An 18,846-nucleotide genomic window follows, 5' to 3' on the forward strand; every position below is an offset into this window, starting at 1 on the left:
GGCGTAATGGTTTTTATACCGTACAAACCGTATTTTCTATCCCCTTACACTGCCCCTGCCCCTAAACCTACCCATCACAGGAGACTGCACAGTTTACTTTCTGTGAAAAAAACCTTGTTATGTATGATTTATAAGCATTTTGAAAAGTGAGGACATGGGGAACGTCCTCATATTTCACCCTCTTTTTGTAATACCTATGTCATACCCATGTCATTATACACATTTGTGTCCTGATATTTCACAAAAACATGCCCACGCACGCACGCACGCACGCACGCACGCACGCACGCACACGCACACTCTCTCTCTACCTGAGGTCAAGGTTGGCCTCCTTCCATAGCAGATCCATCAACCTCAAGATCTGTAGAGTCAACATGTCCTGCCTCAGGTCTGAAAAAGACAGATTTTCAAAAGCATTGTAATGTCATTCTGTGACAGCCTTTTGATATCATCCGAGCCATCTGTCACTCACCATCTCCATTTTTGAAGATGATGTCCACTGTGTCTCCTCCCAAGAGCTTGTTATTGTAAACAATCCACAGAGGTTTCATCTTAGAGTCCATGTACTTACACCTCTCAACACTGGCAGAGGAGAAAACAAAGTTAGACATTTCTTCTTAGTATTCAGTATTTTTTGATGACAATTTGATAAAAGAGAATTCTCAACACATCAAAATGTTTGACTACTATACTGTATATAATCTTCCTTCAACATTAGTCTTTGAAACCACTTTAATTTTCAGCTGACGTCACCAACCCCCTTCCCCCAACCACCCGACATACAGAGACAACTTTCATAACCTGATCACTGTGGAAGTAAAAAGGCTGTTGCATGTTTACTTTAATAATAATAATGAAAATAAACAACTCATTTAGATCATTAGCCCCATAAAATTCAACTCATGTGCAGTGAACTTTGAAAACAGAAATCTTACTTGACTCCAGCAAGCAATAAGTTGGGATTGAGAGGTGAATGCAGGTCGGAAAGAGTCTCGATGAATCCCGTCTGTCGAAGGCATGTCATCATGGCCTCTTTAAGATGAGCCTGTTTTGTCTTAGTTTTGATGGTGGCCAATTTAATCAGCTCATTTACTGCTTTCAGCTTACTGAGCGCTTCAACCTACAAAATAATTACAACACATCATAATGTTAAATTCCAGATTGTATGGTCATACATCCCTGCCTTCAAAACTGCTTCAATCCTACAGACTGCTTTAAAACTTCCTGAACTGTGTGAAGAGAGAAAGCAGCTGGGTTTCCATCAACATATTTTTATGCACATTTTGGGATATCTCTCACACACAAATGCAATGGAAAGAGCAAGATGCAAGTAAAATCTAAAGTGCATAAAATACATAAACGCTCACGTAGAGTCGATCATTTTATTCAGAAAAAAGAAATGCACAGAAAACAATGATGCAAATGCATTAAAAAACATCTTTCCCATTCTGTCAGTTTTGAGTTTGGGTTCCTTGCCACTTGCTAGGTGGGGACACTTAATATTCAACAATATTATTGATCTGACTGTACTATTGGATGAGAACTGAACTGAGTTGATGATCGCTGTTTTCCTCAGAGCTGCTTTATAGACGAATTGAACTCATTTAATAATTGACGAGCTCACACAGTTATTGAACCAAACTGAATCAACACTGAACTGACTTCAGCTGAACATTGACATTGTCTTTTTAGCACTGCTTTTCAGCACACTTGAACTCTGTTTGCATCATTGAATCATTATTTTCCTGTTATCACTGTAAAGCTGCTTTGAAACAATCTGTAAAAATTTTTTTTTGCTTTGGTCATTTGCTTGCTCTTGTTCTCTTGGATACATTTGTACACTTTGCACTCAAGAACCTAATTCAATAAGTGTTTAATTATTTTTATAGGTATATTTTTATAGGTTAGGAGGCTGCTGACTTGATTTTTTTTTAAAAACACATTTACATTTAATTGCTCAATAGATGTTATAATATTAGATCCAAAGCAAATTACTAATGAAAAATACAACAAAGTCCAATAAAGAGAAAAGCGCTAAAAAGTTAGGGTATGTTTACAACAATGTACTAAAAACAGATGACAACTTTATCAAAGTGACCGGCAAATACAACTAAAAGCGCTGAGATTTTAACAGTAAAAGACTGTAAAAATGCTACGGTGAAAGTTTTTGAACTATATACTGTGAATAACTGTAATAGATCTAACTGTACATTTAATGTAATTTTACAGTAAAATACCATTAAATTGACAGTTTTTGAAAGTGAAAAAGAGCAAATCATTGTGTAATTTACAGTGAAAAAATGCACATTGACATTCCCAGAATTCCCTGCATGACACTTCACATTTTATGTATTTTTGTTGAAATAACTGATTAGAAAAAACTAAGAAAAACTATAAAGGAAAACCGTACATAAGGGTTTTATGTTACATCTAATGTTGTTAAATTAATGTTTATTGCATTTTTTATTTTTCATGCGTGTTAAGCATGAAGGTTTTTACTGTTTGTGTGAATGACACTGTGCACCTTGTATATATTAGTATTAACCTTCTCAGCTTGTGGAAAAGCTGCTTGTGATAAGCTGTGATTCATGTCAGTATTTATCAAAAGGTACATAACAGATATTTAGTATTTCAATAGGTTGGTAATTTAACATTATTTCAGTAAATGGAATATATATTTTTTTACTGTAAAATTTACTTAAATCTGTAAAACCTACAATGTTGCTACTGTATTTTTTACGGTCAATTTCTGGCAACCACAGCTGCCAGTTTTTTTTACCGTAAATGTAACAGATTTTTTTTTACAGTGCGCAGGCCGGTATTTGGCGATATCACTTTGAAAAGAGAAGTGTTCACATTTCTGTTGTTTACACAGAGACGGCATCTTTTTCAAAACCTTGGACTTTGGAACCCGTTTTCAATGGTTTCCGTTTTCAGGCCCCCAAAACGCCATTTTTGTGTAAATGAATGGCCAAAACACAAGCCAAAAGTTTTCCGTTTTTATTTGAAAATGGTGTTGTGTAAACGACCCCTTGAGTGTCCAATCCTAGTCCTGAAGGGCCATCTTGCAGAGTTTAGATCCAACCTTAATTGAACGCATCAGAATAAGCTTATCAGGTCTTGTGTCTGAATATGCCTGTTATTCTAGGCAAAAAGCAGTATGTGAAATTAGCAGTACACAGGAGAGTAGTTGTGAGCGATGCAACTGATGCTGTAGGTCACATGACAATGACAACATGGTGGATATACGTCTGGATTGTATCCTTACTATTACACACATTCATACTAGTCAAGTCAACTTTATTTATATAGCGCTTTTTACAATGCAGATTGTTTCAAAGCAGCTTCACAGTGTTAAACAGGAAAATAATGCAACAGAATTTGATTCGGCTGAACACCCACTCTGGAGAAAACGGTGATGTCATTTCAATAATCATATGGTGACAATGTTTTGACACTGTTCCCTTTAACATATTTAAAAAAAAAAAAAAATTGAGACCAATAGTTGACCACTTGCTCATTCCTCATAATGCAAATTATTAAAGCTACACTATGTAACTTTTCCGTCCACTAGAGGTCGTCTGTTCAAAACAAAGGCGTAGTTTGATGACGCCACGTTTGAGCGCAGAATCTTGGGACATGTGGTCTTCACCTCACAGTCGGTGGAAAACAGTCAGGATAGGACTCGGGCAGAAATCATGTTCATGGATGCGATTATTAACATTACTGTAGTCTGAAGCAGAGCAGGACCGAGTGTTGTGGAGCTGAGCAAGGCCGCAGGAGCGATTGAAGAGCGGGACTGTTATTATGGCATAGTCGCCGGCGGGACTTTTATTATGACACGGTTGCCGGAGCCACTTCCTCTTTTCCAGTCATGAGTATGAGGTAACGCAACTCTGTTTATCGTATTAGATATATCTGAGTGTGTTGAAAAGGAAGTTATGACGTTCACTCGGCGGCTGCTATGACACTTGTTCACACTGCAGTAAGAGTAAAGTGTTTCACTGAATAAAACCGGAAACCGAGGGTGACGCAGAAATGACGCAATCGACAGGCGACTCCCTCACACGCATAGCTCACACGTCCCGGTTCCTTGGTTAAAATAGCAATTTCTCACGATTTACAAATAGTTGGAAACATTTGGGATATTCTAAGTACTCAACTGAACAAAATAAATAACACTGGCCTAGTGGTTTCTGGATATTTTACTGCAAAAAATCCTACATAGTTCACCTTTAAATTGCCTCATACAACAGGTTTCATGCATCAAGGGAAAAAAAAAAACACTTTCATTTTCTCATAATATACATTGCACATCACCTCATTTCTCAAAGAGTCGGAAACCGGTTTGTTCAAATATTCAGTCTCCCTAAACCTCTCCTTTCGAGACCCTGCTCTGCTCTGATTGGTCAGATGTCCCCGTCTGTTGTGATTGGTTGATGCTTACAGCGCGTGTCGGAAACAAAATGCCCATTACTATATTGGAATCTCAGCTCCAGATCTTCTTCAGTACTTGATACACAACAATACGAACGATGGCATCAGTTTTAACATATCAATTTGAGCCTGATTCCTCATCGTTTGGAAGTGTATCATAGATAGTGGATTTGTTTTTACCATTAAAAACAAACCCATAGTTGTTTTGTTTTTAAATGTGTTAAAGGGCACAGTGTCAAAAATAACAAGTGCAAATGCCAGCTATGGAAAAACTGTATCAGTATCAAGGCTTGCCAACATTGACAGCTGGACATTTCGAAATCAAGTCAAAAGTACAGTCCTAAAGGTCACCTCTTCACTGACACAGTCAATAAAAGCTGCTACAAAATATTTGATTTAATGTAGAGTTAAACAGCGTCTTCTCAACATGTCCAAACATGAACCAAACTCATCCAGGCTTTAGCTACAACTACAGTGTTTGAGGGTCAAAGTAGTAGGGCCGGTCCAGATACCATTTTTTGAGCTTTGAAGCTTCAGCAGAAATCAACACAGAATATTCGAAGCTTCGGAGGGAAGGGGCTGAACTTATTCTCTCTAATAAAGGCAGGAATCTCGAGAAGTGGCGCGCCTCACGCGGGCAGGGCTTATATGCGCCGAAAACGGACACTGTAGTGATACAAAACACACAGGTCTGTTACGTCCCAGGTTTGATATATGATAGTAGTAAAAATCATTTAGTCAGTTAGAGAACAGATTAACTACAATTAAAAACTGAATGTGCAGCGTGAGCCGAACGAGAGTCAGATTTCATTCATCACGAGAGTGAGGAGCTGAATGACAAGATGATCGCGGAAGATTTGGTTTCAAAGCGAAATGTAAAAGCGCCTATTTAAGGGAGTTTGTCATTGTGCTGTTTTGTAGTGTTTATCATTAAGAATAATAGGCTTATGAACCAACAATTCAAGCAATCCGTCCCCGAATTGGCAAACTGAAAGTAAACTGTGCACGGCTACATTCGTTCACAGCCACAAGCACTGCAATGTGAGGGAACATTTTCTCACCCTCACAACATCCCATAGGCTAATACATTTTGATTCTATTATTCTATTTTCCACAATGTCAAACCAACGCAGTTTAACCCAAAATGCAAGCTCAGGTATGCGCTTCTTCTATATAAGCTCGTGCAGTTGTGCGCTCTAGACAGAGAATATTCCATTGCAGGGAACACTAAGAAGCAAATATAGTTATTAAGTTAAACTCATATTTAAAAACGAGTTTGGGTTCCTGTCGATCCTATTAAAAACTGCTAGGCTATAAAATAATAGTATTGTATTTCGCCAGATTTTATATAGTGTAAACATATGCATATGCGAAAAAAACGAACAATATTCAAATCCCAAAACTGAAAATCGAATACCAACTCGTCAAACAAATATTCAAATATTCTGGTCCAGCCCTACAAAGTAGACATTGTTCGCAGGCAGCCAATGAAGACCATAGGCTAGCATTATGCAAATGTGTTACAATGTTATGTATGTAACAGGAAGACTGGAATTACTGACGACTTGTTTCGGTAGTTCAGAATCGATTCCTCATTTTAAGAGACATAAAAAAAAATTTATTCGCTTTGGTACTATTTCCCACACACACACTCCATAGACATTATGATTTTTATACTGTACAAACTCTATATTTTTTGCCCTTAAACTAAACCTACCCATCACAGAAACATTTTAGCATTTTCAAAAAAACTCATTCAGTATGATTTATAAGCTTGACCAAAAAACATCCCCGCAAGGACAAGGATTTAGGATATTGCCACCTTTATGGGGACATTTTGTCTAAAGTTTACCAGGCCACGCACACTTTAAATCACACACACCTTATATTCGAAGATATATCGCTTATAATGTAAAAATAATTAATTTCATATGGTTATCCATATCGGAAATTGCAAACAAAGTAGAAACTATGTCTAGATAATCAATATCTATAGAAATCTATTGGTGTACCAAATGATTCATTGATTAACCATTAAGATCAGTGGATTAAATAATAGACAAATGTATTAACTGAAGTAAGAGCTTTATGAGAGACAGTTACTGTGAATGACACATTTATAAAGATGAAACTGTTATTTTGTGTAGTGAAAAGGATACTTTGTGGTTTTGTGTATTGTACAAACACAATTTAAAATATGCTGACATGTGTGAAAAAGTGCACTTTTGATGATCTGTTGTGATATAAGCACTATGAGTACACCTTGTAAAATGTACACCTTGCTTGTGAAAATTGTACCAAAGCGAATAAAAAAACTAACTTTATTTGTCATGCACTTTGATCTGTGAAACTTTGCAGACCTTTTACCTTCACAAAAAGCTATATCACGCACTGCATGCAAGGGAATATCTGAAAAAGCATAAAAAAGTCTCCTGAAAAAAGGAGCTCTTTAAATGTCCTTTATAACTACTCATTTGTAATCAACTTAATGTGATTTAATAAAACTGTATTTATTAAAACTGTATCTACAACTTTATACAAATTATACAACGTTGTATACTTTTTCACAAGTCAAATCAACTTTATTTATTTAGCGCTTTTTACAATGCAGATTGTTTCAAAGCAGCTTCACAGTGTTAAACAGGAAAATAATGCAACAGAATTTTATTCAGCCGTATAGCCATATGTCATCAGCTCGTTTCAATTATCATACAGTGACAATGTGGACATTAGATCAGTAATTCGATCAGTAATTTAGTTTATATGGTTAATTTAGTTTACTATTAGATTTATTTGGATATTTAGTTGAAAAATGTTGTGTCCCCAACTGAGCACGCCAAGCCAAAGGCGACAGTGGCAAGGAAACCAAAACCCCATCAGGTGACCTAATGGAGAAAAGTAAACCTTGGGAGAAACCAGGCTCAGTCGGGGTGCCAGTTCTCCTCTGGCCAATTAACAAACAGCGTATGATTATTATTCTGGCAACTTTACAGGTCAGAGGTCCTATTAGATAGGAATAGGCGTATTGAGGATGGCGTATTTTTATTAAACAATTATTAAATGGCAATATTCGAAAGATTGGAGGCAACACGCTGGAGACGGGTTTATTGAGGATGACGTTTTGATTAAACAATAATAAAAGTGCAATATTCGAAAGATCTGAGTCATCACGCCAGAGACGGGTTTATTGAGGATGACATATCGATTTAACAATTATTAAATAGGAATATTCGAGCAATCGGAGTCATCACGCCGGAGACGGGGTTTTGAGGATGCCGTGTCGATGAAGTAATTTCAGGGGGAGTCAACACTGCATATTCTTATAGACACAATGCTCAGACATAACAAAAATCGGTACACTTGAAATCTAAATGAATCAAATTCCACTCCTAGGGATGCTAATAACTAAGACAATTTATAACTAAGGAAAGAAATCAGAACTGCAATGTTTTGATAAATGAAGAAGAAATGTTCCACCCTAAGACTACAACTACAATTTTTTTCTTAAATTTTTGCCATCTGATGCTACACTATATTGCTAAAAGTTTTGGGACGCCTGCCTTTACATGCACATGAACTTTAATGACATCCCATTCTTAATCCGTAGAGTTGAATATGGAGTTGGCCCACCCTTTGCAGCTATAACAGCTTCAACTCTTCTAGGAAGGCTTTCCACAAGGTTTAGGAGTGTGTTTATGGGAATTTGTGACCATTCTTCTAGAAGCGCATTTGTGAGGTCAGGCACTGATGTTGGACGAGAAGGCCTGGCTCTCAGTCTCGGCACTAATTCATCCCAATGGTGTTCTGTCGGGTTGAGGTCAAGTTCCTCCACACCCAACCTGCTCATCCATGTCTTTATGGACCTTGCTCTGTGCACTGGTGCGCAGTCATGCTGGAACAGGAAGGGGTCATCCCCAAACTGTTCCCACAAATTTAGGAGCATGAAATTGTCAAAAATGTCTTGGTGTGCTGAAGCATTAAGAGTTCCTTTCACTGAGACTAAGAGGCCAAGCCCAACCCCTGAAAAACAACCCCACACCATAATCCCCCCTCCACCAAACTTTACACTTGGCACAATGCAGTCAGGCAAGTACCGTTCTCCTGGCAACTGCCAAACCCAGACTCATCCATCAGATGGCCAGACAGAGAAGCGTGATTGGTCACTCCAGAGAACACGTCTCCACTGCTCTAGAGTCCAGTGGCGGCGCGCTTTACCCCACTGCATCCCACGCTTTGCATTGCACTTGGTGATGTAAGGTTTGGATGAGCTGCTCGGCCATGGAAACCCATTCCATGAAGCTCTACGCACTGTTCTTGAGCTAATCTGAAGACAACACGAAGTTTGGAGGTCTATTGACTCTGCAGAAAGTTTGCGACTTCAGAAAGTTGGCGTGCGCTGACCCCGCTCTGTGATTTTACGTGGTCTACCACCTCATGGCTGAGTTGCTGTTGTTCCCAATTGCTTCCACTTTGTTATAACACCACTAACAGTTGACCGTAGAATATTTAGTAGTGATGAAATTTCACGAATGGACTTATTGCACAGGTGGCAACCTATCACGGTACCACACTTGAATTGGTTGAATTGGTGAAGGTCCTGAGAGCGAGCCATTCTTTCACAAATGTTTGTAGAAGCGTCTGCATGCCTAGTGTTTGATTTTATACACCTGTGGCCATGGAAGGGATTCGAACACCTAAATTCAATGATTTGGAGAGGTGTCCCAATACTTTTGGAAATACAGTGTTCAGTGTCAATCTCTGACTGAAACAGATAATGCTTGAAAAAGCTGAAATGAAAATGTTGCACCTGTTTTTTGAGAACTTCTATGTGTGGGATGCAGCCTCGGCAGTATGCTTCCAAAATCAGAGCGAAATGAACCGATACCGCTGGCATGTACATTTCAGACCTGTAACGTACATCACACACAATCATAAGCTTTAGGTCTGCAGGTGAACTGAAGCATTTACATATTCAGGCTTCTTCACATGTACACACTTGCCTGAGATGCCAGAATAGGAAATGGCCGATTTTGCGGCTGGTCTGAGCGCGCTCCAGGAGGAAACGGCTGAGGGCGCAGTCGTAGTATGGCTCGTAGCGCAACACCTGCACAAGCTGCAGCAAATACTGCAACAGCTCGTCATCACTAACACACACATAAGCAAACATTCAGGATTTCAGCATTTCTCATGAGGTCTCCTTGATATGAAAGGGTGCTCCCAGACAGCGTTGCTCACCTCATATCTCTTAGGCAGATGACTGCAAATTCTCGGACATACTGGTCAGGGTAGTTGAAGTCCAGGAGTTCTAGAGCATCTCGAGGGCTTAGCTTGGGCCAAATCTGCAGCAAAGCCTGTAGCTGCAGTACAAGAGAGAGAATTTTGAAAAACACTGTTTGAGTTTGAACACATCTACAGGGGAATGTGTAAGCGTGTTTGTGTGTGCGTATACCTGAGCCATGTCTTCATGTTTGCTCCATTTAACAGACAGCAGCAGTTTGGGGAGAGACTGAGGAAAATTTTCTCTGCAGTCGTAGCGAAGTGTCCAGATCAGATCCTTCTCATTCTCACACAGCTGAGAGAGAGGATCCCTCTCCATGATCTCCTTCAGCTCTATGTAAAACTTCTTACCCCCACGACCCTGCAGACATTGATTTCAATTCATTAGTAAAGGAATATCTCAAAGAAATAATGGTATTTATGTGGAGGTTATGATAATAATGCATGATATCAATGGATTTGATAAAACTAGAATCCGCAATTACATCAAAACAAGAAGCTGGGAAATTATTTCAACATTATATAACCTTAGATGTTGAATGTTTAAGGATGTCACCATTTTACCATTGTCATGGTCTCATTGGATCCTGCTATTTCTGCAGCTTTTTCCAGGATCTATGGAAGAAAAATATCAGAACATGACAAATGTTGCCTCATGTTTTATTATGTATGTATGTGTACACTCACAGACCTTTCACTGCCTAATGCATGTTGCACACAAAAATGTTTTTAACACTTACTTTTTTTGGGTATGAGTGTGCTTTTTTTTCAAGCAGAGTTTTGTTTAAGACTTTTGGTAACCTTTTTTGGTAACTCTCAATTTTTGCACCTTTCACTTGTCACATTTACTAAACAGGGCAAATTAGTGTGAGAGCACAATTCCAAAAAAGCGCAGATGGGAGTGGAAAGTTCAGCATGTGATTTACTGACGACGCACATATTAATGATCACAGACGGAGCCGGATCATTTCCATAATGACCAACACAATCTACCAGTTAGCATCTGGTTTAAGACATGCCTTTTTTGGCCGGTAAATAATGGCGCAAACATCAGTAAATTGACAAGCGCAAACCTTGCATGATTCATTTCAATACTCTCCTCCCATACATTTTGCGTCTGAAAGGGAAACTCCTACAAATGCATATGCAATTCACTGCGTGTATTTAGTAAATCCAGACACTATTTTTTTAACGCCAAAAGTGGGTTTTTGCGCTGACCCATAAAATGGCTTTTCAGTTTTCAGCCAAAAGAGAATAAAAGGCTGAAAATATTCCAGAAACTATCACTTGACAACAATATAAAAGTTCAAAACAAACAAACAAACTTTAAAACATATTCAGGCTACGCCTACATTAATCCGGATACATTTGAAAATGGCATTTTCAAGCGTCTTCCAAAAGTTGCTCATCTAGACTGAAACATCTGAAAGGAAATGACCTTACTGCGCATGCGTAAAACATACTAAAAGTTAATGAGATTCTTCAGAGAGAGCGCTATTCTTCTGGCACAATCATTTTATTAGCAAAATATCACACCACTCAATGTTGCGTCCAGGTTGCACTCAAAATCGCATGGTCTAAAACGCAAATGCCATCATGTTTTGTTGCAGGACAGAAATTGTGAGAACAGTTTGAGTCATCTTTGCAGGAATGCAAAATAAAACTGTACAAATAAAAATTTCTCTTTAGCAACATTATAAAAGTATACAGCAGACAACTGTGCTGGTATAACCATAGATCTCTATGGAATATGCAGCACATGACTAAATATGCGTCATCGTTTTCAAATACGTTTTAAAGTTCACACTAAAAAGCCAAAACAGGGTTCTCAAATGTATCCACTTGAGAGTGTGTTTTCAAAAAGCTCCATCTTCATTGACAAATATGCCATCTCAATGTGGACGGAAGGCCAAAACAAAGGCCAAACAAAAACGTATTAGTGTGGATTTTTTATTTAAATTTGTTTAATGATGTTGAATTTGTGTTGATAACATTATTGAGGGGGAAAAAAAGGAAACCGAGAAAAAAAACCCCCTGCTCCTGGACAACATGTATAAACAAATCTGTGATTAATCACTTTAATATGCTGCATTATGGACTAGAGCACAAGGCATTTAGTCAAAGGTGTCAATCCTTTCCTGACTATGCAAGACTAAGTGCATCTTAAGTCACAGAAATCGTGTAGAAGCCAATCAATTTGATATCTGATAGAGCTGCTATTTTTTGTGGATGAATGTGGACCGTTTGAGGGCCTATAAACATGTAATATCTAGTACACAAGATACTAGATATCCACACTAAAAACAGTATATTGGGTTTTCGAAGTTCAGTTGTACACAAGAATAATGTGTGCAAGTAGTCGTATGTACATGTGTGGGTATACGGTATGTGTGTAATTAATCATGCTCACATTTATGAGTGTGATATGTGAGATACCTTGTCAAAAGCGGGAAATACAACTGGTTGTGTTGAGTATTCTGGAAAGCTTATATGTAGTTCGGTGGCGTTCTCTGTGTATGGATTGGTCTGAATCGTCCCAATAGGGTTCAACATCTCTTCCAGCTCATCTGCAACACACAGAAAAAAAGGCATTTCCTGAACACATTTCCTTCCTTTACAAGACATTAGTGCACAACCTTACACAAAATGAAGTACTGCTAACAGATGAGTTGATAACTCACACAGAGTTTTTCTAACTCTACAGACACACACACACCCTATGCACACAGCAGTTTACACAACCACATAGTCACAATCACACCCCAGTAAGCTGAGTGTTTTCTCCTTATGATGGTGCGCTTGATGAATTCATTACACAAGTTATTAGAGTCTTGTGAAGAGAAACACACATACATTACCAATTAGACAAAACCACATATTTCGATGAGTGTAGTCGCGAGTCGCTCTCTCGCTGTAATACCTGATGAGTTAATTACTTAAAATACAATTTATCATCGTGCAAAAACAAAAACAAAAAGCAAAAGCTTTTTAGTTAGGTTGAACACGAGTAGAATTTTGTGCATTACGTTCCGTCGGGACCCCTATGTGAGATCCAACAATCAGAGAGGTTCCCGAAACCTCAATCGATTTTTTTGATTGGTTAAAAATAAATACAGAATATCTGGTGTTTTTCTGTGGGTGCTCGGCCATTGTTGGCGCCTATGAATGTGTGTGTTCTCACCAGGGAAAGAGGACCAGCAGTGAAGGATAATGTCACCAGTCTTCAGCTGCCCTCTGTAGTCAAACACCATTGTGTTCACCCATGCTATTGGGTAGTGCTAGACAAAAAACATAAAACATGATTAGTTAGTGTGTAGTGAGCGCTTTTTTGCTTTCTCAGTTTGCGTAAATCCACTTGGGGTTCAGGGTATTTATTTTTTCAGCACATTAATTTCACACGTCTAAAACAATTATGTTTCATGAATACAGTGTATACTTTTTTCTTGATTTACCCCTAAAGAATGGAAGTGAAATGTGACAACATGCCCCATAGGTGGGGTACATTGTAACATGTGAGAGGCTTATTGTAACATGACCAAATTACAGCTTAAAATGCTATCTGATATAATCAAAAAATATCCAAGACAAACTAAAATATTTTGTCAATAAAATACAATTATTCACTTTTTTAAATAAAATAATGGCATTTTTTAATCATTCAAAATAAACACATTTTTGAGTTTGACAACAAACACATCGCTAAATACAGCTATACATCATAGCTAAAAACATAATAATTAATCACCTCTGAACATTGACTCTCAGTCATTATTCACCTTTTTCTCATTGTTTCTCAAAAGAATTAATAAAAGTATAGAATATAACAGCACAGTTCTAATAGGGGCTCATTGTGACAACATGCCCCGCCTGAAAAATGAAAAATAAACTAAAGTAAGAAATGTACTTTTGCTATGGTTAAATAAATGTTCAGTGATATCTTCAAAAGATTTTTTTAATTTTTTCTCTAAATAATGTTGATATGGCAACTAGTAAATACACCAAGTTTCGTCATCCTGGCATGTGTGGAAAGTTTTAAACCCTGTGTGTTACAACTAACCCTGCGTTAGGTTGTGCCCCGCTCTCCCCTTGTGTTAGTGCTTGAGTTGAGGCATGGGGGATAAAAAAAAAAAAAAAAGACTTAGGTGGGTCCCCAATTATTGTTTTGGCAACCACCCAATAGGAGCGTAAAATCGAGGACTGGTATGTGTTTGCTCAAAAATGTGTGCTATGATATTACATGTATTTGTTAGTGCTACTGAAAGTTATTTGTCATGTAATGTTTTAATATTATGTGTACCTGCCCGGGGACTGCGGATGGAAACTAGCATTAGCTAATTCTGGTACAAAACATCTTTTCGTAAGATTAAAGTATTTTGTACATTGTCCCTGACAAATAAACGAATTAAATAAATAAATAAAATGAATAAAGTTTGTATGCGTGTTGATCTCACCACTTTCCCAGCCTTGCGGATAGTCTGGTATTTGCTCTGGGGGTTCTTGGTGGATCTCTGTTTCTTCACTTTGTCCATAACGGCGTAAATGGCGAAACAGAGGCGGGCCATCCGCGGCAGGTCGCAAACCGTGATGTCAAACTCCAGTGTTTTGTTCCACACATGTTCAGATCGATTGCTGCTCTCACTGCTGACCGCTGTCTTGCACAACATCTCCGTACCGTGAAACAGCCCAGCTCGAACTTGGATCTACACGTATACAAGTTACAAAAATAAATCATCACGACATGCAACTGTTCTTCGATTCGATTATTCAAATGTATGTGCAAATGATACTCTTCTCCAGGTAATTGACAAAAACAGATTCGTCTGACTGAATAATACTCGACTTAAAAATGTGTGCTATGATATTACATGTATTTGTTAGTGCTACAATCTTGCAGGAGGGTTTAAAATCAGTAATTATACGTTTGTATTTTTGGTAAAACACTTACATGAATACTTCAGTAAAATAATGTGTGCTGTGTTCTCAGTTATTTGTAAACGTTTAGAGGCGGGACTACTTTTCTTGCTGACATCTGAATGTGTGTTACTGATTGAGGTAAAAGGTTGCACATTTCACATTTCCTGTCCATAAAGGTCTGCTTTTGTATGTTTGGAAACAGTCATTACTTTGGAGTTGGACATAAAGACACACTGCGCTTCTAAATAAACATGTTTTAATTGTAATGTAATACAGATTCTGTGCCACCAGGAGGCAGATAAAGGTTAGTGTTAGTGAGATCATGCTGAATTCAGGGGTGTTGACAATATTTACCTTAGCAGCATCATCAGCGTTCACCTTGTTACCTTTCACAAGATTAATTCTGAACAAAGATTGAACCTTCCAAACACATGTATGTAATTGCTGAGGAGAGAGAAAGATAAAAGGACAATGTAAATAAATTATGAAATTATGGTTACATATACACACTGTATTGTCAGTGTACTGTGTAACAAAATATGAAACCAAGTGTGATTCATTTCAAATGAGAGCAAAACATTTTACAGAAAGAAAATGGTCTCAACAAGGTTTTAACATCAAAATGTCGGACATGTTTTGGTTGTCAAACGTCAGTGGAACATACCCACAGTTAATGTGATGAATTATATATGTGCTTTCTCTACTGGGACATGATCTTGATCCTCTAAAATGGCTCAGAAAAGTCAATGGCTCATTTTTTAAAAGTTGCATTCCTTTGCATATGGTTCTTGGTTTGATATTTATTTTGTTATCTAATGCGATGACATTTAGACATTAAGTGATGCTTAAGTTTAAATTACTATACAATTTGCAGTCACATTTTATATTAGCTGTCTTGAACTACCGTGTACTTGCATCCAAAAAATTGTTAGGTACAATATATTGTGTTAAAAGCTATATTGTTGTATTGTAATGTTGTTAATACACGTATCGCAAAACACATTTGCTGCAATTGAAGTGGGATACAAGAAATTTAAGGGTGGGTTAAGCGTAAGGGAATTTAAAGGGTGACATACATAGTACTTTACAAGGGGACATAGTAATAGTGTTGTAGTACTTGAGTCCCATCTTGAGACCTTTTTTTTTATATAAGGTCTCTGCCTTGTCTCTGTCTAGATTCAGACTAAGAGGATTCAGGATTTTATTTCAAAACTGGTCAAAATCACAACGGGAAATTGTAACTTCAGTAAATTGCCAGTGCATTGTCTGATTTATTTGTTAACATCATTACTGTGACTTGGTGTAAAACTCAAATGCAATCAATACATTATTTCTAATTTTATTTCTTTTGTTACTGTTGTGCCAGGTCAGAAATGATTGGTCAACAGTGTCGAAAATATGACCATTATTAATACAAATGCCCAAAAAATACAAGATATGATTGCAAAAGCTATTTATATCTTGTTTTTTATACATAATACCATATGATATTTCTAATTAAGCATATCTCAAGAGCAAGAGAGTGGTTTTCATGAATACGAGCACGACTGCAAACGTGATATGGATTTTATACACGTTCAGTAGAAGAAGTTAATATTAAAAAGTAGGGTAGACAACTTTTTATAAACACTTTTTTTATACTGGTTGAAACTCACTCCACATCCTGATAGCAATCAATAATAGAAGTGGTCTAAATGTTAAAACATCTTCTGTGGAAGTCTCAGGACCAAGCATTTTTCGTCCAATCATTGCATTTGGTCCGAAGATACGTATGTGTTAGAGAAAGACATTATAGAGTGTGTAAAAATGAACAAACTGTGAATTTTAAGCTTACATATAACATTTCTTCAAAAAATAATTGTACTGTATAAATACAAATGTTCATTTTCTTTTTGTGTACTACATTATTGATTTTTTTCCAGTCAATTTTTCCTACTGTCTGAATCTGTATTTACAGTAAAAAGCTCAGTGTGATCCACAAGAGGATTTCGGCAAAACAAAACTGACATTTTTGTATAGAATTCTATAGAAAAAAAATATCCATGGTGAAAAAACAGTTTGACCAGTATGGCTCACACGATGACTTTTTATCTTGGTGGCATTGGCCAATTTACTGACACAATAACTAGGTTTTGAAGCATAAATTAAATGTTTTGGGTGAGTAACTACATTTTGCAGACATTCAATAGAGTTCTAATGTTCCAGCAAACTGTTGTGACAATTGAACTTACAGTTTTGAAAAATGTGCCAAAGCGGATTGAGAAAAACTGTAACAAAGTGGGACCCAATTTGCTATGTGACAATGTGACCTCATAGACATATTCAAATGCACACACACAAATGCACATTTGCACGCTCACACAAATGCACATTTACATTCCATTAGGGGTTTGGTTTAACATCAGCAGTTTTGATGTGGTCAGCACTCTGACATCTGCAAAATAACTCACATGATCAGTGCTAACACACACAAATGCCTGACTCACTTCCTGGAACACATTTTTGAAACTCACTGGCCCAAAAATAAATAAATAAATAAACTATAATGTGCACTGGACGCTACACAAGGCCACAATTTACATGATATATCTGTCAGACACACATACATACACACAACACTACACGGCAGCAAACATTAGATAAAACATACCAACCAATAAACAAGTGCCACAAGACTATAAAGCAGCAGCACAGCAAGAAGAGAAATGATAAATAAATAAAGTTTGATGTTTCCTACTTTGTCTAGTACGTGTGTTTGTATGCGCATGCATTTATACGGCACCTGCTAAGATAAATGCATTTAAATTATTCAGCTAACTTATTCCAGTTTAAATGTGCAAAATGAACTACAAGCATCTCAATTGTATTTAGGCTAACCAGAGTGTGTAAACACCGTGACCCAATGGTGGTTTCAAAGCAATGCTCTGTTTGTTTGAGGAGTTTAACTTGTCAACTTCTGCCTCAACCAATGGTGTGAGATTCGGGTGGGACTGTCTGTTTGTTTGAACAATGGCAGACGAGATGCGAGGTGGAGATGCGCTAGGAGTGTTTGGGGAATAAATCCACAATCTTTGCAGCGCTGTTTGGTGCTGCTAGGGGTGCAAAACTAAGACGACATTTGATTATCTGAAGTGCAGGACACACAGAGACTCGCAGTGTCCTTACCGTTGGCTGTCTCTTCTTCGGGGGCAGTGGTAGAGGAGGGTTCGAAGACTTCCGCGCAAGCACTGATCCAATGGTGCTGATTTCCTTCTCAAACATGGCCTTCACAACGTTACAGTGAACCATTGTCAGATGAGGGTTCTCATTTGCCAACAAACAAGCCCTAATGTACTACACACACACACACAAACAAACAGTTATATTAGTGTCTTCATACAGAAAATATAGATTATAATTCTATAATAATTCTCTACTTTTGCTGCTAGATTTTTGGTTGTAAAGTTGTAAAATTATTTCTGTGTGAGCAACTGAGCATGTTTACGTGTCTGCATGGTTTGAGTTTTTAAATGTACTTCCTGGAACAACACTGCACTTAAGATCCAAACACATGTCTTTAATGGGCTGCTGTGACTGATCACTCACCTGACTGGTTTAGGCTCATGATGGAACTTAACTATTATGCACACAACATTTAAAGTAAAGCACGCACTCTTTTGGTTGATGTCTGAACATGACCTACCAGTTAAGACACATTTCACTTTGCGGAATTCTTTTCATTGTTTTTCGGAAAAACAACCGGGGCGTTACTGTACACCTCCTTCTTAGGATGTTTTTGAATAGTAAAAATGCTAATCAGCTACACTGAAGCTCACTGTGGTAATTTGATTCCAGGTTGAATTTTAAATGTGAGCCAAATGCACAAATAAATTAAACAACAGATAGAATAATTCAGGCCTGAATGGAGAACCCAATCCAAGAACCCAAGAAATATTTTAATAATAATCATTACTTGTAATAGTCTGGTGCTTTTAAAACATTGGAAGTGAAAAAAGAATGTCATATACACCTCGGATGACTTGAGGGTGAGTAAATCATGGGCTAATTTAAATTTTTGGGTGAACTAACACTTTAAGGAATGTTAGTCTTTTGATTAAAGATTATGAGGTCAAGCCACTAAATGTCATTTATATAGATCAGTGAGTCAAACACGTGTGTGTGTGTGTGTGTGTGTGTGTGTACCCTAACCCTAAAAATATGTCATACAAATCAAAAAGC

At 37.5% G+C, this 18,846-nt stretch overlaps 1 protein-coding gene across 1 annotated transcript in view; it reads right to left on the minus strand.

Moving 5' to 3' along the window:
• Positions 1-18,846, minus strand: part of pik3cb (phosphatidylinositol-4,5-bisphosphate 3-kinase, catalytic subunit beta) — a 91,513-nt gene that overhangs the window by 12,982 nt on the left and 59,685 nt on the right. Inside the window, exons 7-19 of the mRNA XM_079823112.1 lie at positions 17,794-17,961; positions 14,983-15,072; positions 14,166-14,414; positions 12,896-12,992; positions 12,151-12,281; positions 10,279-10,329; positions 9,887-10,075; positions 9,673-9,794; positions 9,438-9,581; positions 9,245-9,344; positions 936-1,120; positions 473-582; positions 312-390 (exon numbers count right to left, since the gene is read on the minus strand). Of these exons, the coding sequence (XP_079679238.1) occupies positions 312-390; positions 473-582; positions 936-1,120; positions 9,245-9,344; positions 9,438-9,581; positions 9,673-9,794; positions 9,887-10,075; positions 10,279-10,329; positions 12,151-12,281; positions 12,896-12,992; positions 14,166-14,414; positions 14,983-15,072; positions 17,794-17,961 (1,715 nt within the window). The remainder of the gene's footprint in view (positions 1-311; positions 391-472; positions 583-935; positions 1,121-9,244; positions 9,345-9,437; positions 9,582-9,672; positions 9,795-9,886; positions 10,076-10,278; positions 10,330-12,150; positions 12,282-12,895; positions 12,993-14,165; positions 14,415-14,982; positions 15,073-17,793; positions 17,962-18,846) is intronic.

This window comes from Gobio gobio, assembly GCF_949357685.1.
Source record: "Gobio gobio genome assembly, chromosome: 8".
Lineage (NCBI taxonomy): Eukaryota > Metazoa > Chordata > Actinopteri > Cypriniformes > Gobionidae > Gobio > Gobio gobio.